At 42.6% G+C, this 19300-nt stretch overlaps 1 protein-coding gene across 2 annotated transcripts in view; it reads right to left on the reverse strand.

The window, feature by feature from the left end:
- The window catches only part of MYO1F (myosin IF), a 427358-nt gene that overhangs the window by 21239 nt on the left and 386819 nt on the right, over window positions 1–19300 (reverse strand). For both annotated transcript variants that reach the window (XM_073686285.1, XM_073686286.1), the window contains 5 exons: window positions 18282–18427; window positions 10581–10727; window positions 7535–7683; window positions 2680–2754; window positions 2415–2604 (listed from right to left, as the gene is read on the reverse strand). In XM_073686285.1, coding sequence (XP_073542386.1) covers window positions 2415–2604; window positions 2680–2754; window positions 7535–7683; window positions 10581–10727; window positions 18282–18427 — 707 coding nt within the window. The remainder of the gene's footprint in view (window positions 1–2414; window positions 2605–2679; window positions 2755–7534; window positions 7684–10580; window positions 10728–18281; window positions 18428–19300) is intronic.

Here is a 19300-nt window from a genome sequence, read left to right on the forward strand (position 1 = left end):
ATAATCTATACAAGGCTGAAGAGTTCCATCCTTTGTTTAAAAAGAAGAAAAAAACAGCTACTGCCGGTGAGGAAGACTTCTGGATGAATCCCCTTCTCAGATTCTCCTAATTGTAATTAGACATGGCTAGGGTCTCCGCCTGAGATAGAGGGTAGATATGGCCTTGACGAGGTGAGAATCCCGGGAGCAAGTCAATGGGACAATCGTACCACCTATGTGGAGGTAACATCTCCGCTTCCTTCTTTTTCAAAGATGTCAGCGTATGACCAATAAGCGGGTAGTAGGCCCGGCAGAGTAGATGGTGTCACTGGCGGCCAAACTGGACGTATAGGAACAAGACCTTTCATGGCAAGATTGTCTTTAACAAAGCACTTCACCGGATTTCCAGTCTAGGACGGGCTTGTGAATACGTAGCCCCGGCAGGCCCAGGAGGAGTGGATGAGACAGGCAAGGCAGAATATAGAAGGTGATTTTCTCCATATGCAGAATTCCTCAACCTGCTCCGTAACAAAATGAACGACTTCGGATAGGGCCCTTCCATCGAAAGATGACGCCATCAAAGGACTCTGAAGGCCTCAGATGGGAATCTGGTACCGTTCTTCTACCGCTTGCTGCATGAAGTTTCCAGCCGAACTGGAATTTAGGTAGGCCGTCTCAATGAACCTGGTAGCTCCATATGACAGATACGGTCAGAGTCAACGGTGGAGCGGAATTACTGTCTGCCAAGGTAACCTCTCTTACAGACCCTAAGCTTGGGAGTTTACTGACTTCTTGGGACAACAGCTAAGATGTTCAGTACTACCACAGTAGAAGCATAACCCCTTGACACAACAGTGTTCCTGCCGTTGCTCAGCCAGCTTAACGCAGTCGACCTGCATAGGTTCAAGAGTCAGCTGTCTCAGAAGGCTGGGGAATGAGCAGTCTTTGGAAGGATGGAGCCAGATGTTTCAGTCCCCTCTCAAGCGTTGCCTCTCTGGAACGTTCGTGAAACCTGAGATCGATCTGGAGAACCAGGGAAATTAGGTCATCAAGAGTAGCGGGAATGTTTTGACCAGCCAGTTCGTCCTTAATCCCCCCGGACAAACCTTCCCAGAAGGCGGCTACCAGCACCTCCTTGTTCCAGACAAGTTTAGACGACAGGGTGCAGAAACGGACAGCTGCATAAGCAGGTAAAAGGTCTGGAGCTGATTACAGATGTGACATTTGCATTTGGAAGCTGTTGCTGTGAACCCACAACATGGGGTAAAGGAACTCGCAATGGAAGAGAAACAGACCATCATTAGGCTGAATAAAAAAGAAATCCATCAGAGAGAAAGCAGAAATGTTAGGAGTGGCCAAATCAACGGTATGGTACATTTTGCAAAAAAAAAGCGAACTGGTGAGCTTGGGAACTCAAAAAGACCTGGATGTCCACGGAAGACAGTAGTGGATGACCACAGAATCCTTTTCATGGTGAAGAAAAACCCCTTCACAACATCCACCCAAGTGAAGAACGCTCTCCAGGAAGTAGGTGTTTCAGTATCTAAGTCTACCATAATGAGAATACTTTACTTTATGAGAGCAAATACAAAGGGTTCAGTGTGATGGCATGGGCATGTATGGCTTCCAGTGGCACTGGGTCACTAGTGTTTATTGATGATGTGACTAAAGATGGAAGCAGCCAAATGAATTCTGAAGTGTACAGGGATATACTTTCTGCACAGATTCAACCAAATACAGCAAGGTTGATTGAATAGCACTTCATAATACAGATGGACAATGACCCAAAACATACTGTGAAAGCAACCCAGGAGTTTTTTAAGGCAAAGAAGTGGAACATTCTGCAATGGCCAAGTCAATCACCAGATCTCAACCCCCATCGAGCATGCATTTCACATGCTAAGACAAAACTTAAGGCAGAAGACAGACAAATAAGCAACAACTGAAGTCAATTGCAGTAAAGCTGGCAAAACCTCACAAAGGAGGAAACCCAGCATTTGGTGATTGCCTGAAGTCTGGAAGCCATGGACGTCATTGCTTGCAAAGGATTCTCTACAAAGTATTAAAAATGAACATTTTATTTATGGTAAAATTAATTTGTCCAATTACTTTTGAGCCCCTGAAATCAAGAGACTTTGTAAAAAAATGGCTGCAATTCCTAAATGTTTCACACATTTTTTCTTTAACCTCTTTAATTAGACCTGAAAGTCTGCACTTCAATTGCATCTCAATTGTTTTATTTTAAAACAAAACAAAAATTGTGGCATGCAGAGCCCAAATCATGAAGATTCGGTCAATGTCCAAATACTTCTGGACCTACCTGTATGTATGGTAAATTCAACGATATTTTTAGGCTGATCAAACCAAAATGATATATGGAGTTGGCACATTACTTAAGTGGAGTTTTGTGAATACAGTATTTTACATTTACTTACCCAGCTACACCTTGATCTGGCACATTAAGGAACTCCATATTGTGGTCAGAGGGAGTGCGACTCTTTCTAGTGGCAGTTTGTCTGGGTATAGCAGCTGTGGGTGGAGCTCTGGTTTGTTTCTTGGCTTGTGAATATGTTGGGTTTCTTTTTTTTTCTGTATGGAACTGGGCAGCCCCATTTCTATGATATCCTTTAAAAACATGAAATTTGAGTGTTACATAGAAAGTGGTAAGATAAAACTGTAAATGTTTGTCTAATATATCACCTGGAGGTGCAGGAGCTGGACGATTTGGGGGTGGTCTATGTCCACGGTTTTGGATTCTTTCCTTCCTTGTAGGTTCTAAGTATGAAATAATTTTGTGATAATTTTTTATTATTTTCTTGTTTTTGCATTCACGTAAACACAATTTAAAGGGAATCTGTCACCAGGTTTTTGCTACCCCTGAGAGCAGCATGATGTAGGGGCAAAGACCATGATTTTAGCAATGTGTCACTTACTGGACTGCTTGCTTCAGTTTTTATAAAAGCATTGTTTAATCTGCTACAGATCTACCAGTTCTCTGAATTTTGAGTTCTGTATATCCCTGCCCCCACCACTGATTGACAGTTTTCTGGGTACAATTTACATAAGCAGAAACCTGCCAATCAATGGTAAAGGCTACATTATACAAAGATCATAAATATGGAAGACTTCATGGTAGTAGGTTTATTAGTAGTGCTGATCAAGCACTAAACTGCTCGATACACGAATTGAGCAGGTTGGACGCTCGGACAGGCTCGACTCGGGTACCGAGCAGAATGGAAGTCAATGGGAAACGCAAGCACCCTAACAGGTGGGCTGGGGAGGCAGGAACATCACTGAAATGGATGGAAACAGCTTTCAAATGGCATGGGAACAGCATGGGGAAGACGCCTAGAAGTATCTCTGACTCTCAGATTGCTGATGGGAACAATGTTGTCAGAGTATTACTCCTCTTTTACGGACTGACCATAAAACATACAAAATCGAAGATAAAATGGATTTTACAGGAAAAAATGTTAGGAAACATTCTTTCCTGTATAATGACTTGTATATATACGGCAAAATTAAAAAGAGGAAAAAAAAACCCGCCTCCTCCACCCCTTAATAGCCATCTCTCACCGTATTTCCCGATCGCCTCTGACTACAGTAGATGACAGTAGAGAGAGAAATAAAACTACACTCACCTGTAAATGTAATTGTAACACCTTATCTGGGGTTGTGGTGTGTGTGACATGGTCAGACATATCCTATTTAATTTATGAAGGAGGGAATCTGAAACTCACAAAGCCTATGCGGACAATGCTAGAACTGCCAAAAATTAGAAGGAAGAGGGACTCCAATACACCCTGTATTAGACATAAAGGAGGGCCTCACACACTGTGTCTCATTATCAGCTACCTCTTGAGCAGGGCCGGTGTCAGCACCCGGTGCCACGCTGTGAAACCCGTGAGCGGAGGAGAGCGAGGCCAGCGCCCGCTCCCCCTCGCTTGCTCAGGGCCTCGGCACTCGGCGCAATACTTACCTCTCCCCGTGCCTCCGCAGCTGCTCCTGTCTCTTCCGCGGCTGCTGCACTGTGACGTCTCAGGTCAGAGGGCATGGTGACGTCTTTACACCGCGCCCTCCCCTGAGCCATCACAGCACAGAGCGGGAAGACGCCGGTGCGCGTGAGGAGTCCGGAGCAGCGGCAGCAGGTGAGAAGTGAGGTGAGTATTTTTTTTTTTTACTGTATGGAGATGTGGGGCATTATAAGGGAGGGGGAGTGGGGTGGTGTAACATCCTGCATGGGGCATTATAAGGGAGGGGGGGTGGGGTGGTGTGACATCCTGCATGGGGTATTATAAGCGAGGGGGGGGTGTGTGACATCCTGCATGGGACATTATAAGGGAGGGGGTGTGTGTGACATCCTTTATGAGGCATTATAAGAGAGGGGGGTGTGACATCCTGCATGGGGCATTATAAGCGAGGGGGGGGGGTGACATCTTGCATGGGGCATTATAAGGGGGGGTGACGTCCTGCATGGGGCATTATAAGGGAGGGGGGGTGACATCCTGCATGGGGCATTATAAGGGGGGGTGACATCCTACATGGGGCATTATGTGGGGGGAACAGCCTGCATGGGGCATTATGTGGGGGGGAACAGCCTGCGTGGGGCATTATGTGGGGGGGAACAGCCTGCATGGAGCATTATGTGGGGGGGGGGAGAATAGCCTGCATGGAGCGTTATATGGGGCCAGTATCCTGTATGGAGCATTATATGGGGGCCAGTATACTGTTTGGAGCAATTTGCCGGTTTCTGAGCTATTGTGGAATTTACAATAGATATCGCTCATGTAATGTAAGAAATGAAATCTTCGGCAATGTACTATATATATGTTTCTCTGCGGTATCTGTGCATCATGAATCGTGGTATGTGTTAAAGGGGCCCACTGAGACTCTTCGCCCAGGGCCCACAAAAACCTGGAGCCGGCCCTGCTCTTGAGACACTAATTCCTCACCATTGTTTTCTTCTGATCATGGCTGCTCAAAGATTTGGGCATCACTACACACAAGCTCCTCATGTCCCTCTTGAAACGTGCAGTGCGAGAGACCAGAATCAATAAATGGAAATGTAAAGAACTCCTCAGAGTGTCCAAGTGTGGGATCACTTGCCTCCCAGGACTCACCATGGTGGGAGGAAGGAGGATTAGGATGAGGAATATGTGGTGCCTATATGTCTCCAACCATATAATGCCCCATGCAGGATGTCACCTCTCCCCCTCATATAATGCCCCATGCAGGATGTTACACAGCCCCCCTCCCTTATAATGCCCCATGCAGGATGTCACACCCCCATATAATGCCCCATGCAGGATGTCACATCCCCCCCTCCTTTATAATGCCCCATGCAGGATGTCACCCCCCCCTCCCTTATAATGTCTCATGCAGGATGTCACCCCCCCTTATAATGCCCCATGCAGGATGGCACACACCCCTCCCTCCCTTATAATGCCCCATGCAGGATGTCACATCCCCCCTCCCTTATAATGTCCCATGCATGATGTCACACCCCCCACTCCCTTTTAATGCCCCATGCAGGATGTTACACCCCCCCTTATAATGCCCCATGCAGGATGTCACACTCATCCCCCCCTTATAATGCCCCATGCAGGATGTCACCCCCCCTCCCTTATAATGCCCCATACAGGATGTCACCCCCCCTCCCTTATAATGCCCCATACAGGATGTCACCCCCCCTTATAATGCCCCATGCAGGATGTCACCCCCCCCCTCTCTTATGATGCCCCATGCAGGATCTCACCCCCCCTTCCTTATAATGCCACATGCAGGATGTCACCCCCCCTCCCTTATGATGCTCCATGCAGGATGTCACCCCCCCTATAATGCCCCATGCAGGATGTCACACACCCCCCTCGCTTATAATGCCTCCATACAATAAAAAAAAAATAAAATCAAATACTCACCTCACTTCTCCTCACCTACTGACGCTGCTCCAGACTCCTCACGCGCGCCGGCGTCTTCCCGCTCTGCGCTGTGATGTCATCTGGGCAGGGCATGGTGTAAAGATGTCACCGCGCCCTCTGACCTGAGACATCACTGTGCAGCAGCCGCGGAAGAGACAGGACCTGCTGCGGAGGCACGGGGAGGGGTAAGTATTGTGCCGGGGCCCTGAGCAAGCGCGGGGGGGAGCTGGCGCTGGCACCGCTGTCCTCCTCTCACGGGTCCAATAGCGCAGCAATGTGCACGACGGCGAGTGGGCCCCCCCCGCCTGCTCAGGGCATCTGCACTTGCCCGGCTGCACCGGGTGCTGACGCCGGCCCTGGCGGTATGCACACCGCGATCTCCGGCGCCATAAGCACATACCTGACTGGGAGGACTGTTGCCACGGCGCCTCTGTTCGGGCCGGAGGCCGGGGGAGGAGTGTGGCATCGGGATCGGCGCCTGCGCATATAGCGACATCTGATGCCATTTTAGTGAAGACACATTTGAAGTGTGTCTTCAACAAAATGGCGCCGGACACCGTAGTATGTGCATGTGCGTATTCCTGCTCCATTTTGTTGAATACACTCTGCAATTGTGTCTTCACTAAAATGGCACCGGATATTGCGCTATGCAGGTGCTGATTCCGGTGCCATTTTAGTAAAATAACACAGGTGACGAGCTGCAGGGGAGCGATGGAAAGGTGAGTAGGAGTGTTTGTTTTTTTTATTTAATTTATGGATGGGGAGCACATACCAGGATGGGGGAGAATATACCAGGATGAGGGGCCAAGACGGGGGAGCACATAACAGGATGGGTACCAGGATGGGGGAGCAGGTAACAGCATGGGGGACCAGGATGGGGGCGCAACTACCAGGGTGAAGGAGCATATACCAGGATGAGGGACCAGGATGGGGGAGCACATAACAAGATGGGTATCAGGATGGGGGAACACAAAATTGCATGGGGGACCAGGATGGGGACGCACATTACAGGATGGGGAACCAGCATGGGGGCGCAAATACCAGGGTGGAGGAGCATATACCAGGATGGGGGACCAGGATGGGAGAACATGGACCAGGATAGGGGACCATATACCAATAAAAATGCTCGCCACCCGTGCGCAGAACGGGTTCAATAGCTTCTTTCATATATTCACTGTTTGCATATACCTTAACGCTTCCAGTGTGCTGGTGTATTCTTTTGTTTGTACATTTTTAATGAAGATGATGACAGTTCAACCTCCTGGCTCTATACTTAAAATCTTTCAACTTATAATTAAGAAGTAAGGATATTTACACTGTCCCCCTAGCAGGCATAGATGGTACTGCCTCTAGCTTCCCATGTGATGCTGTATTAAAGCAGAACGGTATCAAAATTATAACCTCTGTGCACAAATTACAAGCCCTAAGACAGCTGCAAAGACTAAACAATTAAAAAGTTACGGTCTCAGAAAATGGCAATACAAACCAATTTTTTTTTCTACAAAGTCATGAAATTTTTTTTACTACTAAAATATAACAGTGCAAAAATTGAAAATCCTTGGTCACAAAGGGGTTTAGCAAATTTTTATATTTAAGTAGTTTCTGACCTAATTCTTGTCTTACTTACAGATACTTACTAGAATTTTTGGGCAGTCCATCTCCAACACTGATTGTGAGGGTTTTTCCTCCAGGTTTAGACTGTGCAATGTCTCCTTGTCCCCTCAATAATGTAATGGTTCTTGTGCCTCCTCCTCCCCAACCTTCCTTCTTTACTCTAAGTTGTAGTCTAGAGAAAATATAATGCTTGCATAAATCAATTCACTAGATGGTGTAGCTTACTATGTAAAGTTAACCAGTTACAATGAATGGTATATCCATAAGTCCCATATCCACTTTTGTTGATAACAGATCAGTCAGATAATTCTGAATGGTGGGATCCAGCTGCTGGTTCACATAGTTCTGCAAATAGGCCTGTGACAGTTCCAACTGTCAATGGAGAAGTGGCTGTACATATGTTATCTTTATCCATTGTTATGAATGGGAGTTACAAAGATATCAAAGACAAACTCCATTTTTGTCCATTGTTCTATTAACCTTAAAGAGAAACCATCGTTTTCATTTTTATTCCATAAATCAATAGTACATGTGAAAATAAGGAACTTTGTAATATATCTTATCAGAGAAATCTGTTTTTTTTTCTCCTCCTGAACTGATGTTTCACTTTCAATTCATGAGTAAAATCTGGATTCAGTGAAGGCAGATTTTCCCATTACTGGAATATGTGATGGCAGGTGGTGATTTTAACATTTTTATTGAGGGGGGGGGGGAGCTACATGCAGACACAGACATTCTGCTGAATGTTGTTCTGAAACAACAGTTACATTTCTCCATAGAACTTTATAAGCACCAACTGTCATCTCCTTTCTCTTAATCGGAAAATCGCTATTCACTAAAGACACGTTTTACCTGTGAACTGAGAATTTTCGGAATTAATGATCAGTCCAAGAGGAGAAAGAAACACATTTATCTAAAAAGATATTATTGATTTATGAAAAAAATTTTAAAGCGCCGATTAATCTTCTATATAATATATGGGCCGTTAACCTATAACAACTACCGTAATCAGGTTCAAGCTCTCAATTTTCAGAGTCCTTATAAATTAAAGAGTATATCCAACTTTGTGTGAAAAAAAGAAAATACTTCGCAAATAGCCCTGACATAGCTTACTTTCCTGGGTCAGTAGTTTCCATATAAAACTTTGTATCGCCAAGGTTAAAGTTTACAAATCCTAGATAAACTTATCCTGCACCAGGTGTAATTCACGATAACTGGAGAACATAATAAAGGGGACATGACTATAGGAACAGACTACATAGGTTTTTCGAGATATATAGGTCTGAATAGAAATTTTAGACAAAACACTGATAGTTTTAGTTTGGACTATATCCAAAGTTACATGTTGTTTAAAGCAGCAATGTTATTGGTTAATATCGGCACATGCTTCATTTTCCCTGCACCAGTTTTGATAAATCTTCTTCACCGAGTTTCTTTTTTAGTTTGGCCATTGTTGCATAGTTTGTCCCCTTCTGTGGTTTAACCTATCCACATTTGTTATGCTTTTGTCTTTAAGCCATTCTATGACTAATGAGGAGCCCTCCTCACCCCTATTGGGGTGACGGATTGGCGGTTGAGAAGGGAGTTGAATTTATGGATAGAAAAAATATCTTCAAATATTTTACCAGTCAGTGTTTCCCTGTATCAATAAGAACATTCTAGATAGTGGTAAAGGTAGAAGAAGGAATCCTTAAAAGGGACCTGTTTTTAACCCCTTCACCCCACGGCCCTTTTTTAGTTTTTGTGCTATCGTTTTTTAATCCTCTCCTTCCCAGAGCCATAACTTTTTTATCTTTTGGTCAATATGGTCGTGTAAGGGCTTGTTTTTTGAAGAACGAGTTATTTTGAACAACGCCATTGGTTTTATCATATAATGTACTGGAAAACAAGAAAAAAATTCCAAGTGCGGTGAATTTGCAAAAAAAGTTCAATTCCACAGTTTTTTTTTTGTTTGTTTTACCATGTTCATGAAAATGCTAAAACGGACCTGTCATTATTATTCTCCAGGTCATTACAAGTTCGCAGATACCAAACATGTATAGATTATTTTTTATTTAAGTGGTGAAAAAAAATCCAAAGTTTGTTAAAAAAAAAAAAAAGTCGCCATTTTCCGAGACCCGTGGCGTCTCCATTTTTCGCGATCTGTGGCTGGGTGAGGGCTTATTTTTTGTGCGCTGAGCTGACATTTTTATTGACACCATTTTATTGCAATGTTGCGGTGACCAAAAAAAAATAATTCTGGCGTTTTGATTTTTTTTCTCGGGCTATTCTGAACACAGCAATACCAAATATGTGTATATTTGATGTTTTTGTTTTATTTTGAATGGGGCGAAAGGGGGGGGGGTGATTGAAACTTTTATATTTTTTTAATTTTTTTTATATTTTTAAAAGGATTTTTTTTTACTTTTCACTGGCTTCAATAGTCTCCATGGGAGACTAGAAACTGTGATTGTCTGATCGCCTCTGTGTAACGGCGATCCTGCAGTCGTTTGACACGGGCACTGATGGGCGGGACTAATGGTGTCCTTCCACTGCGGTCATGTTAAAAGCCGCTGTCAGAGATTGACAGCGGCATTTAACAGCCGCTGGTGATTTGCGATTCCAATGGCTGTTATGGGCGCATGACAGCTGATCAGATCGGCTGTCATGTCCCCAGAAAGGTGCTGGCTCATCGCTGGAGCCCACGCCAAAGGGAGTGACACGGCATGCGCCATACATGAAGGGGTTAAGTCACTTAAAGTGGGAACTTTTTTTTCCTATTTAATTCCCACTGCTCCCTGTGCACTGTGTGTTTCAGGTTTTTTGTTTGTTTGTTTTATTGCCGCCATACAGTATCAAACATATAGGCCTTTTATTTGGTGCTAATTTTTACGGACTCTACCCAGGAGGCACTGGCCTCAGAATTTTCTGGGGCCGTGTCTTAAGGTTATTACCCTATTTCTCTCTAAATGCGTAGCTGCCTGCCATTCGACGTCTATCATAGTGTGATTTCTACTTCTGTGTTCATGAACATTTATCTACATCCATTTTTACGGCACAGATTACAATCATCACAGACGGTTCTCTTACGTGTCTCCGAAGTTCAGCACTAGTTTACTCTTGGTCATCTCCTCATATCTTTTGCACAGCAGACTAATGAGTTCTGTTTTGAAGACTGATTCTAGAAGTGTGTCATGATCTGTCTCATGTAAGATGAAGAAGTCATCCTGGCGTGTGCTGGTTGTAAGCGAAAGAAATTCACATAAAAATAATTAGAGACCAGTATGTGGTTTCCTATTTTAAGAATAAGAAAACTATACCATAATGTTCTATATACTGTATAAACAAATATCATTGATTTATGATAGCCCCACTTCTGAATAACAATTGTTATATTGACTAGAAATGCAATATATGTGCAGTTTTCCTATTTGTACAGTACAGTACAGACTAGAGCTCCACAAGGAGAAACATTACCCTTTAGATCCCAGTCTTAAGCCTCTCACCTAGCCAAACCAGATCTCATGATTTGCACTGACGAGGAGCAATACCCTGAAACACCGTGTCTGAAAATTGAGCTTCTGATTTGGCTTTTATCCTAAGTCATATGGCAAGGCTCATTAAAGGGTTGATATTGACTTTTGACTTTTAGGATTGCTATTTCCAATCTGTGGCACTAGAGTTCTAGGCCCCTTTCTCTCTGAAGAGGCAATTTGCTTATTTAATTTTCCCAGAGGAGCATGCAAGGCTTATATAAGTCTCCTCACTCTGACATGCCAGGCCTGGCTTGTCACTTTCCACAAGGAGAAACCTAACCCCTTATATTTAGTGTAGGAAGAAAGCTTTGCCAGCTGGAAAGGATCATCCAACTCCCATTGACAGATTTGGTAAACAGTTACAGTCGTAAATCCAGGCCGGACCATGTGTGTGATGAACTGAACAGCACCATATGGTCTTAGGATGCTGGTAGTTCAAGTTATCAGACTTGCAGTCGGGAAGGGATTTATGCTCATAATGTGGATGCAAAAGTGCTACAGCCTGGTTGGCACTTTAAATGGAGTTTGGCAGCCCAAACTGACAGCATAAATGAAACACATGAGTCTCAATTCATCAAAGTGTTTACACCAAAAAACTGGTGTAAAAACAGTTTGATAAGTCTCAAATTGTTTGCGTAACGCGAAGGTGCACAAACCTTTATCAACTTTTGCCATTTTCCCTCCAGTTTTGGGCAGCTCCACCAAATAGATGGAGCTGGAGAGGAGCCAGGACAGGGCATGCACGCACCCACCCATTAAATTCTTCAAAAGTGACTGTACATGCCACTGATAAGATGCATCAGATTCATAAAGTGTCAGCACATCGAAATGAATTTGGCGTATCTTATTTCTGCACAACCCTCATTACAACTGGCGTTCTAAGCAACAGTGTTAATGAATATGGGGCCATAGACTTGTAGGATATATAAAAATCGCACCTTTAGGCTATATTCACACAATGTGTACCCAATGTATTTTTTGCTGTGATTTTTCTGAAAATGTGGTAAAACCAATGCATTCTTACTGTGTTTTTGAAAAATCACTGAAAAAATGCATCTGTACAACAGTTTTGAGCCATATATCCATATTTCATATCCGTATTGCATCTGTATGCCCATTTTTCATATTCATATTGTATCCGTATGTCTGTTTTTTTTACATCCTTGTGCAAGCTGTATGTCCATTTTGTACATCTGTATGACATACAATTTTTACATGAACATTAACCTTAATTTACATACATTAACCCCTTCACCACCCAGCCTGTTTTCACCTTTCATGACCAGGCCAATTTTTTCAATTCTGACCAGTGTCACTTTATGAGGTAATAACTCTGGAACGCTTCAACGCGTCACGCTGATTCTGAGAATGTTTTTTAGTGATACATTGTACTTCATGATAGTAGTGAATTTTGTGAGATATAATTTATGTCTATTTATGAAAATATCAAAAATTTGACAAAAAAATTGAAAATGTAGCAATTTTCAAACTTTGAACTTATATGCCCTTAAACAAGGTAGTTATATCACACAATATAGTCAATGAATAACATTTTCAACATGTTTACTTTACATCTGCATCATTTTTTAAATATTTTTTTTTTGTTAGGAAGTTAGAAGGGTTAAAAGTTTATCAGCAATTTCTATTTTTTTCAACTAAATTTACAAAATTATTATTATTAATTATTATTATAGCGCCATTTTTTCCATGGCGCTTTAATGTGAAAAAGGGGGTATACATAGCAAAACCAATTACAATAATCTAGAACAAAAATGTGACGGCGACTGGTACAGGAGGAGAGAGGACCCTGCCCGCAAGGGCTCAGTCTGTCGGAAGAGGTGGGTCTTCAGGTTCCTTTTAAAGGTTTCCACAGTATGTGAGAGTCTGATATGTTGGGGTAGTGAGTTCCAGTGTATGGGGGATGCACGGGAGAAATCTTGTATGCAATTGTGGGAAGAGGAGATAAGAAGGGAGTGGAGAAAGAGATCTTGTGAGGATCGGAGGTTGCGTGCCAGTATGTACTGGGAGACTATGTCACAGATGTACAGAGGAGACAGGTTGTGGATGCCCGATGGCTTTGTATGCCAAGGCTAGGATTTTGAACTGGAGTCTCTGGGCAATGGGGAGCCAGTGAAGGGATTGACAGAGTAGAGGCCTGGGAATAGTGGAGGGACAGGTGGATTAGTCAGGCAGCAGAGTTTAGGATAGATTGGAGGGGTGTTAGAAGGGAGGCCACAGAGCAGGAGGTTGCAGTAGTCGAGGCATGAGATGATAAGGGCGTGCACTAGTGTCTTTGCAGATTCATGGTTGAGGAATGTGAATGTGCGGTTCCAAGAGATATTTTTGAGTTGGAGTCAGCAGCAAGTGGAAAGGGCTTGGATATGTGGTTTGAAGGAGAGATTAGAGTCCAGGGTTACCCCGAGGCAGCGAGCTTGTGGGACTGGGGAGAGTGGGCAGCCATTGACTTTGATGAATAGGTCAGTTGGAGGGGTTGAATTAGATGGTGGAAAGATGATGAATTCTGTTTTGCCCATGTTAACTTTTAGAAATTGAGCAGAGAGGAAGGATGAAATAGTGGACAGACATTGTGGGATTCTGGTTAGTAAGGAGGTGATATCAGGTCCAGAGAGGCAGAGATGTGTGTCATCAGCATAGAGTTGCTACTGAAAGCCGTGAGACTTTGAGCTGTCCCAGGCCGAAGGTGTAAATGGAGAAGAGCAAGGGCCCTAGGACTGAACCTTGGGGGACACCAACAGATAGGGGGCGAGATGAAGAAGTGGTGTGTGAGTGGGAGCCGCTGAATGTCCAGTCTGTTAGGTATGAGGAGATCCAAGAGAGGGCCAAGTCTGTGATGCCAAGAGATAAGAGAGTCTATAGTAAGAGGGAATGGTCTAAAGTGTCAAATGCAGATGACAGGTCCAGGAGGAGAAGGATAGAGTAGTGTCGCTTGGATTTGGCAGTTAGTAGGTCATTGGAAACTTTAGTTAGGGCAGTTTCAGTGGAATGGTGCGGTCGGAAGCCAGATTGTAAGCGGTCAAAGATGGAGCAGGAGGAGAGATGGGAGGACAGTCAATTTATTTGGGGGGCAAGCTCCAATTTGATGTGACTCTGAGGGGCCTATGTGAGAGAAAATAGCAAAAAGTGACACCATTTTAAAAATTGCACATCTCAAAGTGCTCAAAACCATTCAAGAAGTTTATTAACCCTTTTTGGGGCTTCACAGAAATTAAAGCAATGTGGAAGGAGAAAATGAAAATTTTACTTTTTCCCCCAAAAATGTTGCTTTTGCCACAAATTTTACATTTTCGAAAGGAGAAAATGAACCATACAATTTGTTGTGCAACTTCTCTTGAGTACAACGATACCCTGTATATGATGGAAAGCGACTGTTTGGGGGTACGGAAGGAAAGGCGCAACGTTCGACTTTTACAGCGTAAAATTGGCTGGAATAGATAGCGGACATCATGTCGCTTTTACAAAGCCCATGATGTGCAAATCCCCCCCACAAGTGACCCCATTTTGGAAACTACACCCCTCGAGCATCTTGAACCCAAAGGTGCTTCACAGAATTTTATAACCTTGAGCTGTGAAAATGACAAAATACATTTTTCCAGCAAAAATGTTGATTCAGCCCCAAATTCTTCCTTTTTACAAGAGTAATAGAAGAAAATTGACAGTACAATTTGTTGTGCAATTTCTTCTCAGCATACCGATACCCCATATGTGGTGGAAAACTACTGTTTTGTTGCACGGCAGGGCTTGTAATGGAAGGAACACCGTTTGACTGTTGGAGCAAAATTGGCTGGAATCGATAGCTGATGCCATATCACGTTCCAAAGTTTCTTATATGTCTAAACATTGGAAACCCCCCACAAGTAACCCCATTTTGGCAACTACACCCCTTAAGTAACTTATCTAGAGGTGTGGTGAGCATCTTGAACCCACTGGTGCTTCACAGAATCTTATAACGTGAAAATGAAAAAATAGATTTTTCCCACAGAGATTATTTTATTTCTAGTAACTCATTTTTATAAATAACTACACTACCGTTCAAAAGTTTGGGGTCATTTAGAAATCTCATTATTTTTTAAAGAAAAGCACTTTTTTTTTCAATGACGCTAACATTAAATGAATCAGAAATTCACTCTATACATTGTTAATTTGGTAAATGACTATTCTAGCTGCAAACGTCTTGTTTTTATTGCAATATCTACATAGGTGTATATAGGCCCATTTCCAACAACCACAACTCCAGTGTTTTAATGGTACATTGTGTTTGCTAACTGTGTAAGAAGGCTAATAGAGGTTTAGAAAACCCTAGAAAACCCTAGCACAAGTATGTTAGTCCAGCTGAAAACGGTTTGGCTGATTTGAGAAGCTATAAAATTGACCATCCTTTTAGCTAGTTGAGAATCTGGAGCATTACATTTGTTTGTTCTATGAAACTCTCAAAATGGCCAAAAAAAGAGAATTTTCATGTGAAACTCAGCAGTCTATTCTTGTTCTTAGAAATGAAGGCTATTCCATGCGAAAAATTGCCAAGAAACTGAAGATTTCCTACAACGGTGTGTACTACTCCCTTCAGAAGAGAGCACAAACAGGCTCTAACCAGAGTAGAAAGAGAAGAGGGAGGCCCTGCTGCACAACTGAGCAATAAGACAAGTACATTAAAGTCTTTAGTTTGAGAACTCACAGCTCCCCAACTGGCAGCTTCATTAAATAGTACACACAAAACGCCAGTGTCAACGTCTACAGTGAAGCGGCGACTCCGGGATGCAGGCCTTCAGGGCAAAGTGGCAAAGAAAAAGCCATATCTGAGACTGGCTAATAAAAGGAAAAGATATGGGCAAAAGAACACAGACATTGAACAGAGGAAGATTGGAAAAAAGTTTTTTGGACAGACGAATCAAAGTTTGAAGTGTTTGAATCACACAGAAGAACATTTGTGAGACGCAGAACAACTGAAAAGATGGTGGAAGAGAGCCTGACACCATCTGTCAAGCATGGTGGAGGTAATGTGATGGTCTGGGGTTGCTTTGGTGCTGGTAAAGTGGGAAATTTGTACAAGGTAAATGGGATTTTGAATAAGGAAGGCTATCACTCCATTTTGAAATGCCAAATTTCATCCTACAGGACAATAACCCAAAGCCCACCTCCAAATTATGCATGAACTATTTAGGGAAGAAGCAGGCAGCTGGAATTCTATTTGTAATGGAGTGGCCAGCGCAGTCACCAGATCTCAACCCCATTGAGCTGTTGTGGGAGCAGCTTGACCGTATGGTACGCAAAAAGTGCCCATCAAGTCAATCCAACTTGTGGGAGGGGCTTCAGGAAGCATGGGGGGAAATTTCTCAAGATTACCTCAGCAAATTAACAGCTAGAGTGCCAAAGGTCTGCAATGCTGTAATTGCTGCAATGGGAGCATTCTGTGACGAAAGCAAAGCTTGAAGGAGAAAATTATTCTTTCAAATAAAAATCATTATTTCTAACCTTGTCAATGTCTGGACTATATTTTCTATTCATTTTGCAACTCATTTGATAAATAAAAGTATGAGTTTTCATGGAAAACACAAAATTGTCTGGGTGACCCCAAACTTTTGAACGGTAGTGTATATTAAAATAAGTTTTAAGTGGATATATTTTGTTGGAAACAGATTAAAAAGATGTTATCAAAAACTGTGACAACATTCTGGAAAAATATTCAACAATTGTTTTCTCACTCAAAAAAAGACAACAGAAGAGAAAAAAAGTTAATTTATTTCAGTTCTTCCATACATAAAGTGTAACTCATATATTATATAGAGTCATTACAAACAGAGTGATCTATTTAAAGTGTTTATTTCTATTAATGTTGATGATTATGGCTTACAGCCAATGAAAACACAAAAGTCATTATCTCAGTAAATTAGAATACTTTATAACAATAGCTTAAAAAATAATTTTAAAATCCGAAATTTTGGCTTACTGAAATGTGTATTCAGTAAATGCACTCAATACTTGGTCGGGGCTCCATTTGCATCAGTTACTGCATCAATGCAGCGTGGCATGGAGGCGATCAGCCTGTGGCACTGCTGAGGTGTTATGGAAGCCCAGGTTGCTTTGATAGCAGCCTTCAGCTCATCTGCATTGTTGGGTCTGGTGTCTCTCATCTTCCTCTTGACAATACCCCATAGATTCTCTATGGGGTTAAGGTCAGGCGAGTTTGCTGGCCAATCAAGTACAGTGATACTGTTGTTTTTAAACCAGGTATTGGTACTTTTGGCAGTGTGGACAGGTGCCAAGTCCTGCTGGAGAATGAAATTTCCATCTCCAAAAAGCTTGTCGGCAGAGGAAAGCATGAAGTGTTTTAAAATTTACTGGTAGATGGCTGCGCTGACTTTGGTCTTGATAAAACACAGTGGACCTACACCAGCAGATGACATGGCTCCCCAAACCATCACTGATTGTGGAAACATCACACTAGACCTCAAGCAGCTTGGATTGTGTGCATCTCCACTCTTCCTCCAAACTTTACTTTCATCTGAAAACACCTTGGACCACTGAGCTACAGGCCAGGTCTTTTTCTCTTCGGCCAAGGTAAGACGCTTCTGGCGTTGTCTATTGGTCATGAGTGGCTTGACACAAGGAATGCGACACTTGTAGCCCATGTCCCGGATATGTCTGTGTGTGGTGGCTCTTGAAGCAATGACTCCAGCAGCAGTCCACTCCTTGTGAATCTCCCCCAAATTTTTGAATGGCCTTTTCTTAACAATCCTTTCAAGGCTGCGGTTATCCCGGTTGCTTGTGCACCTTTTTCTACCACACTTTTTCCTTCCACTCAACTTTCCATTAAAATGCTTGGATACAGCACTCTGTGAAAAGCCAGCTTCTTTAGCAATGACCTTTTGTGGCTTACCCTCCTTGTGGAGTGTGTCAATGACTGGACATCTGTCAAGTCAGCAGTCTTCCCCATGATTGTGGAGCCTACTGAAACAGACTAAGGGACATATTTAAACGCGTAGGAAGCCTTTGCAGATGTTTTTTTTAATTATTAGAATTTACTGAGATAATGACTTTTGTGTTTTCATTGGCTGTAAGCCATAATCTTCACCATTAACAGAAATAAACACTTGAAATAAAACACTCTGTTTGTAATGACGCTATATAATATGACTTTCACTTTTTGGATTGAAGAACTGAAATAAATTAACCTTTTGATGATATTCTAATTTTGTGAGAAGCACCTGTGTATGTAAGAAAGAAACCTCTTGCATACCTTAGAGAAATACTCCTAAGGGAGGGAATTTCTAGCTTCTTCTTCAGCACCTCCTTTATTTGGCCTTTCTCTGGTCCCTTCTTCACTTTTTCACGCCCAATCAAATAGATATATTTGGGAGTGGTTATAAGATCTCTCTTGATAGCCTGGAAGTGATTGCAAAATTATAAATTAACTGTAAAAACATCTCTTGTAAACTACTTTCTATGTACTGTTATATATTTTCATGCCCAATAACATTTAAAACCAGACCGTTTGATTTTAAAACACCATAGGTAGATCATAGAAGTCTGAATTCCAAATAATATAATAGCTTTTCATATATACAGTGGGCAAAATAAGTCATTAATACACTGCCGACTTTGCAAGTTTTCCCACCTACAAAGAATGGAGAGGTCTGTAATTTTTATCGTAGGTACACTTCAACTGTGAGAGACAGAATCTAAAAATAAATAACAGAAAATCACATTGTATGATTTTTAAATAATTAAATTGCATTTTATTGCATGAAATGAGTATTTGATCACCTACCAACAAGCCTGAATTATGGCTCTCACAGACCTGTTAGTTTTTCTTTAAGAAGCCCTCCTACTCTGCACTCATTACCTGTATTAATTGCACCTGTTTGAACTCGTTACCTGAATAAAAGACACATATCCACACACTCAATCAATCGCACTCCAACCTCTCCACCATGGCCAAGACCAAAGAAATGTCTAAGGACACCAGGGACAAAATTGTAGACCTGCACAAAGCTGGGATACAGGAAAATAGGCAAACAGCTGGATGAAAAGGCAACAACTGTTGGCACAATTATTAGAAAATGGAAGAAACACAAGATGACTGTCAATCTTCCTCGTTCTGGGACTCCATGCAAGATCTCGCCTCATGGTGTAAGGATGATTCTGAGAGAGGTCAGGAATCAGCCCAGAACTACACGGGAGGACCTGGTCAATGACCTGAAGAGAGCTGAGACCACAATCTCAAACATTAGTGTTAGTAACCCACTACACCGTCAT

This window comes from Phyllobates terribilis, unplaced genomic scaffold, assembly GCF_046119375.1.
Source record: "Phyllobates terribilis strain yellow unplaced genomic scaffold, ASM4611937v1 Scaffold_1__5_contigs__length_1240528914, whole genome shotgun sequence".
Classification (NCBI taxonomy): domain Eukaryota; kingdom Metazoa; phylum Chordata; class Amphibia; order Anura; family Dendrobatidae; genus Phyllobates; species Phyllobates terribilis.